The sequence below is a fragment of the Sinocyclocheilus anshuiensis genome, unplaced genomic scaffold (genome assembly GCF_001515605.1).
Source record: "Sinocyclocheilus anshuiensis isolate Anshui unplaced genomic scaffold, SAMN03320099.WGS_v1.1 scaffold6, whole genome shotgun sequence".
NCBI classification, from domain to species: Eukaryota; Metazoa; Chordata; class Actinopteri; order Cypriniformes; family Cyprinidae; genus Sinocyclocheilus; species Sinocyclocheilus anshuiensis.
In genome coordinates this window covers 319,252-325,016 of record NW_015547668.1, presented here as the reverse complement: position 1 = coordinate 325,016, position 5,765 = coordinate 319,252, and the positions used below count along the sequence as shown (strand labels likewise).

The window sequence follows — 5,765 nt, the reverse complement described above, 5'->3', positions numbered from 1 at the left end:
TTTTTTTTTTTTAAATGAAGAAGTTAGACTTTAATTGATGCATTGAATCTGTGTAAACAATGGTGGATTACGTGACTTGTGGCAGAACTAACCAACCACCAGTGCAACTCCTGAAGCACACAGGGTACATTACATAAGCAATGCTTGTGTAATTACAAAAGAAGGCTAAAAATTTAGCGATAATCAAAGAGAGTAAAGGTTGCGGTTCTAACCAATGCAATCTGGTGCTGAGCCGGTCCAGGTGCCATTGGTGGTGCAATGGCGAGTGGTGAGGCCAGAGGTCTTGTAGCCCTCCCAGCAGGCGTACGTCACTGAGCTAGGAAACAGCATACCGTCGCTGAAAACGATCCTGGCGTAGGCTGGCGTTCCAGGGTTTCCACAGGATACAGCTGGGAAGGCAATCATAGACCAAAGAAGTTAAAGAGAGAATGTGAGGAGTAAAAGATCGCAGCTCTGCGGGATTGAAAACACAATCGAGAGAGAAGAGCTTCTGGGAAACATATCTAAGGGCTAGCACCACAAGCAAAACACTTCCAATTACACCACAAGCCCTGTGTTTTACAGCCTGCAGAGTTTTGTTGGCAAGGTAGATGAACTTCCTTTTCTAATTAGTTGGAGCTTTTGACGAGTTTTTTTTTTCCCCCTTATACTTTGAAGTGGCATTTTCAGATAAGGGAAGTAAAGATGATACGCTCCAGTGTGGTTAATTAGAGTTCAAATTCTAATAGCACAGACATGCTTGACAGCCATAAATTGGTTGGGCGTCCCTACGACAGTTTTCACCAGTGCTTTTCTAAATTATGATGACTCACGTGCAACAGCCAATAATATTTAAATGATACATTTTGACTGCTATTGTGGAAACAAAGAACAATACATTAAGAGTGTTTTGCAGTGTTGTTAGCAGGGTAGATCAACTTAGTTCCAACTTTATTTTTTCATTTATTTTTTGGTACCTTCAAATAGTAATATTAGAATTGCACACCTTACATCGGGTGTCCATATCGCACAGCTTTTACTAATGCTTTCTAAATTATGATGAACAAAGCGCAACTATAAATTATATATAAATTACTCATTTTCATTTCTATTGAAGAAACAAGAATTTAAGAGTGTTGTTTATGCTCCAAGAGCATACTGAAGATCAACTGGTTGTCAGATAGGTTATAGTTAAGAAATCATTATGATACTAAAAACTTCTACAATTATCTTTGAATTTTACCCTCTCTGGGTTATTTTAATCAGCAGAAATTGTTGAAATAGTTGGAGACATAAACAACTCACTTAATCTTTATTAGCATCACGCTTTGGCGCTGTAATTTGGCCCTCATATCCTCTTGGACTAAATAATATACAACTTAAGTAAATAGAGAAAAACTGGACCAATTAAGAGTTAATGGGATCCCAGTGGAGGGCTGCTGTAAACAGATATAGTTCCAAACTTTAAGTCATTATTTGTAAGTGGCAACAGCCTTGTGTTTTATATCTAGTATCTGGAAAGTATTGTCTGTATCCTTACAAAGCTCACCGTTGAGTTACCCCCCACAGCCATCTCTCACAGCCATCTGTTAAAACCTTATTCAATTATGAATGTGCCCTGAATAATGTATATTATCGCAGAATACAGAAAACAAACAAATAAATTAGGGATAAAACACATTAAGCTACTGGGTACATTGTTGTGTTCCTCTAATAATATGGTATAAATACTTCCTGGGGTGATTCCCACTTCTAGCTTCCAGGAGGTTTATTTGCTGAGTGCTGTTATTATTTTGTTTTCATTTGAGAATAATAAAATTACAGATTGAGATATACAGTGGACCTGTGCAATGAAACTGACGAATGCATAGGTGTTGGTTAATTAGATAGAAAATTTGATTAGCTGATTTCCATTAAACTAAATATAAATTATACATAAACTAATTTGTATACAATTTGCTAACAGAGACAGGCAAGAGTGGGTGATCAAAAACACATACAGGGACTGCATTTGGGAAATATGGAGGAAAACGACAAAGAACATGAATATGTACAATCCCCTCTCAATACATATATTGTTTTTTTTTTTTTCTGGGCATTAAATAATGGCACATATTACCAGTAAACTGACTACCGCAAACCTTAGTAAATCACCTTACATGATTAATTTAAATACTCTTCTCCCATAAATTTTGCAACTGAAGGGGAAACTCCTACAAATGTATATGCAATAAGGTCAGTCGCAAAAATAACTAGATTGTCTAGGAACCGCAAAGAATAAACTACTACTTTATTGATTTTAAACTCTCAGTCTAGTTTCTCTTAACTAGGAAACCAATTGAACTTTTTCAATAATAAAAAAAAATAAAAAATACTTTGCTCAGACTCTGAATCATGTCAAAACGTCCTGTATTTCCATTAGCAGTTAGCTAGAGCAGGCTATTCACAAATCCTTACTAAAGCAATGTATCATTACGCACCATGCTAATGACAGGCCTTTTGTGTGGCTCCACTAACCAGAGTCATTGAGTTAACTGGAAATTACCGATTTTAGGCCAGTTAGCATCAAAAGATCAATTTTACACTAATTACAGTGTACAATTCAGGAAAAGAATGAGCAGAGCAGGTTAAGTGAGGTTCAGAAACAAAGAGAACATGTTGTAATTTGAGCCTGCTTTAGGTTCTAAGAATATATTTAAACCTTTTTTAAAGGCACAGACTAAAAACCCCTAGTCTCTCAAGCATACATTTTTCTCATTAGGCCGTTGCCTTTACTGGATCACAGTTTGCTCGGAGGAACGCTTGACTTTCTGATCTAATTAAGCTCAAGTGCAAAGCAAAATCCTGGTGAATTTCACCTTGTGTGTCTCTGTGACACTCACCTTCACACACGGGCTGGATTCTGCTCCAGGAGCCGTTCTGCAGACATGTGCGCTCGGAAGATCCGATCAGCACGTAGCCCGCTTCGCACGTGAACCGTAGGAGGCTTTTATGCCTGAACTCCTCCCCAAGACGAGAACCATGAGGAGGAATTCCCGGATCGCCACAGAATCCCGGATTATCGCCTACAATTTGACAAAGGCATGACTCTCATTGACCACCCACTTTCTCAGCAGCCTCTGTTCCAGAAATATTTTTCTCCACAGGGATTTCAAACAACTATTAAATAAACAGTTATGAAGCAGACCAAAAACTGAGAAAAAAACATTAAATTTACATTTGATTCAAAGCAACAACTCATTTGAAAATCATACCAAACTACTACTTGATTTTAACCTCTCAGTCTGGTTTCTCTTAACAAGGAAACCAATTCAACTTTTGCAATAATAATAAAAATAAAAAAAAACCTTTGTTCAGACTCTGAATCATGTCAAAACGTCCTGTATTTCCATTAGTAGTTAGCTAGAGCAGGCTAAAATATGCTAAAATATAAGACTCTATTTCTAGCAATGTTACATTTAAAGGGGTTTTCTTTCAGTCTTCAGATATATACAAATATATGTAACACTTTACAACACTTATATAAACAAACAGTACTTCTACAGCATGTCAGTCCAAGTTGACGTTAATTGCGACATTACTAATACGTTTAAACTCAAAGGTTGCATCTGTTAACATTAGTTAATGCACTGTGAACTAACAATAACAAAATGAAGAATAGTATTTTTATAAATTAACATTAACAAAGATTAATAAACACTGTATATTGTTCATTGTTAGTTCATGTTAGCTAATGCATTCACTCATCTTAATTAATGGGATCTTATTGTAAGGTGTTACTCAAATATGTAAGTTGTAGGACACTAACTTGAATACAATATTTTCAATGATTTATAGGTGTGGGTGTCACTGCTGAGCTTTTTTGGGGCAGTTCCTGTTTTTACTGACTTCTCTGATTGGTGGATTTCTTCTTCAACAGGAATTTGGAAATCTTTTGTAACTCATGGTAGAAATGTGTATATGTGACTGCTATAAATTAAAGTAATTGTTGCTTTATTCTTACTTGAATTTTGATTTTAATCAGTCATCTATCTTATTAGTTTGTATTAAAAACATCAATAATGATGAACATAAACAACTTGCCATTTAATATCAGAGTGTGTAAAGCATGTTCTGAATGAATTAAACTAGATTCTTAGCTGTAAAAATTAGTAAATCCAGAATATCCAGCATTAGATGAGTGTATCGTTTCTGTGCGTAACATTTTTGCGTGTTGTATTGTTGTACATGTGATACGTTGTTTTGATTGATTTTGTACTAAAATGGAATTTGTAGTCAAACTGTATTTATAAAACGGATAGTTCCGGTCCTTGATTCTGATTGGCTGAGCCATGTTCGAAGCTGTTGTAAATTACTCTACAAACACACACCTTTGTTTACATCTGTGTGTTGCTTGGCAACCACTTTGTTGCAACCACAACCGATTCTGAGGAACTACATTGTTTGGCGGAAGAATAATGTTTTTATTTATATCATTACACTTTATTTGCTCTGTTTTATTTTGTGAAACCTTACTATGTATATGGAATAACCGTTTTATAAAAGCAATAAGCCCCGTGAAGCCATGGTTTACAGTGAATTTATAACAGCTAAGGGGGTTTTACAACGCCCCTTAGCTGTTATAAATTCACTGTAAACCATGGCTTCTTGGGGCTTATTGCATTATTATTCTACACTTGGGCCTCTAACACTATTCTATTTCTATTTTATCTACTTGTTTTATTTTATTTATTAAAAAAAAACCTACCCTCTAACACTTGCACTCTCGATTCTATTTCTATTTTATCTACTTGTTTTCTTTTTATTTATTATATAAAACAAAAGCACCTTGCTATGTGTACTGCGTTAGGCTAACCGAGACTTGTCACAGCACTTACTTATTATTGCTCTTTTGTTGATTTTGATTGCTTCTATTGTCCTCATTTGTAAGTCGCTTTGGATAAAAGAGTCTGCTAAATGACTAAATGTAAATGTAAAATCAGTTTCTCTATGAATGAAATTAATGTGTGTTCTTCTGACCAAACTGTCGTGCTCTAGTCCAGGGCAGTCTGGTCTACGTTATTATTTTATAAACGCATCACATAAACATGTAATGTCAGAGAGCTGCGTGATGTGCACATCATCTGGACTTTGAGGAAACAAGAACTTGATGTCAACAGTAGTTACTGTTTAAACTTTAAGATCTGTTGGAGCTCTTACAGTCTGAAGTAAGCTGAGCTGCTCAGACAGAGGCTTAAAGATCAGCCGGCTGGTCTGCAGTCTCCCGCCCTGAGGCTCTGCCACCTGCTGATGTGTGTACCTGAGCAGTAGGGTGGCGAGCCGCTCCACCGGCCATCATCTAGACACTGGCGCGTGGCATTCCCCACCAGAGTTCGGCCCTGGCTGCAGGAGTAATGGACCACGGCTCTGGTGGTGAACTTCTGGCCCGACATGACAGCAAATGGCGGTGTGCCGGGATCACTGCAGGATATTGCTATGGGGGGGCAGAAGAAAGCGGACAGAAGATCTCCGATAAGATACTTAAAAACTGCTAAAACTTCAGTGTTCTTTTGCTGCATTGCCTCAAAATGCATGCTGTTTATCTATGCCAGGGGTGCCCAATCCTGCTCCTGGCGATCGACTGTCCTGCAAAGTTCAGCTCCAACCCTAATCAAACACACCTGAAGCAACTAATTAGGGTCTTCAGGATCACTTAAAAATTAAAGGCAGGTGTCTTTGATTAGAGTTGGAGCTAAACTTTGCAGGACAGTCGATCGCCAGGAGCAGGGTTGGGCACCCCTGATCTA

At 37.3% G+C, this 5,765-nt stretch overlaps 1 protein-coding gene across 1 annotated transcript in view; it reads right to left on the bottom strand.

Moving 5' to 3' along the window:
- Nucleotides 1–5,765, bottom strand: part of LOC107702659 (CUB and sushi domain-containing protein 1-like) — a 232,478-nt gene that overhangs the window by 23,989 nt on the left and 202,724 nt on the right. The window contains exons 57-58 of the mRNA XM_016505042.1: nt 2,862–3,044; nt 213–389 (exon numbers count right to left, since the gene is read on the bottom strand). Coding sequence (XP_016360528.1) covers nt 213–389; nt 2,862–3,044 — 360 coding nt within the window. The remainder of the gene's footprint in view (nt 1–212; nt 390–2,861; nt 3,045–5,765) is intronic.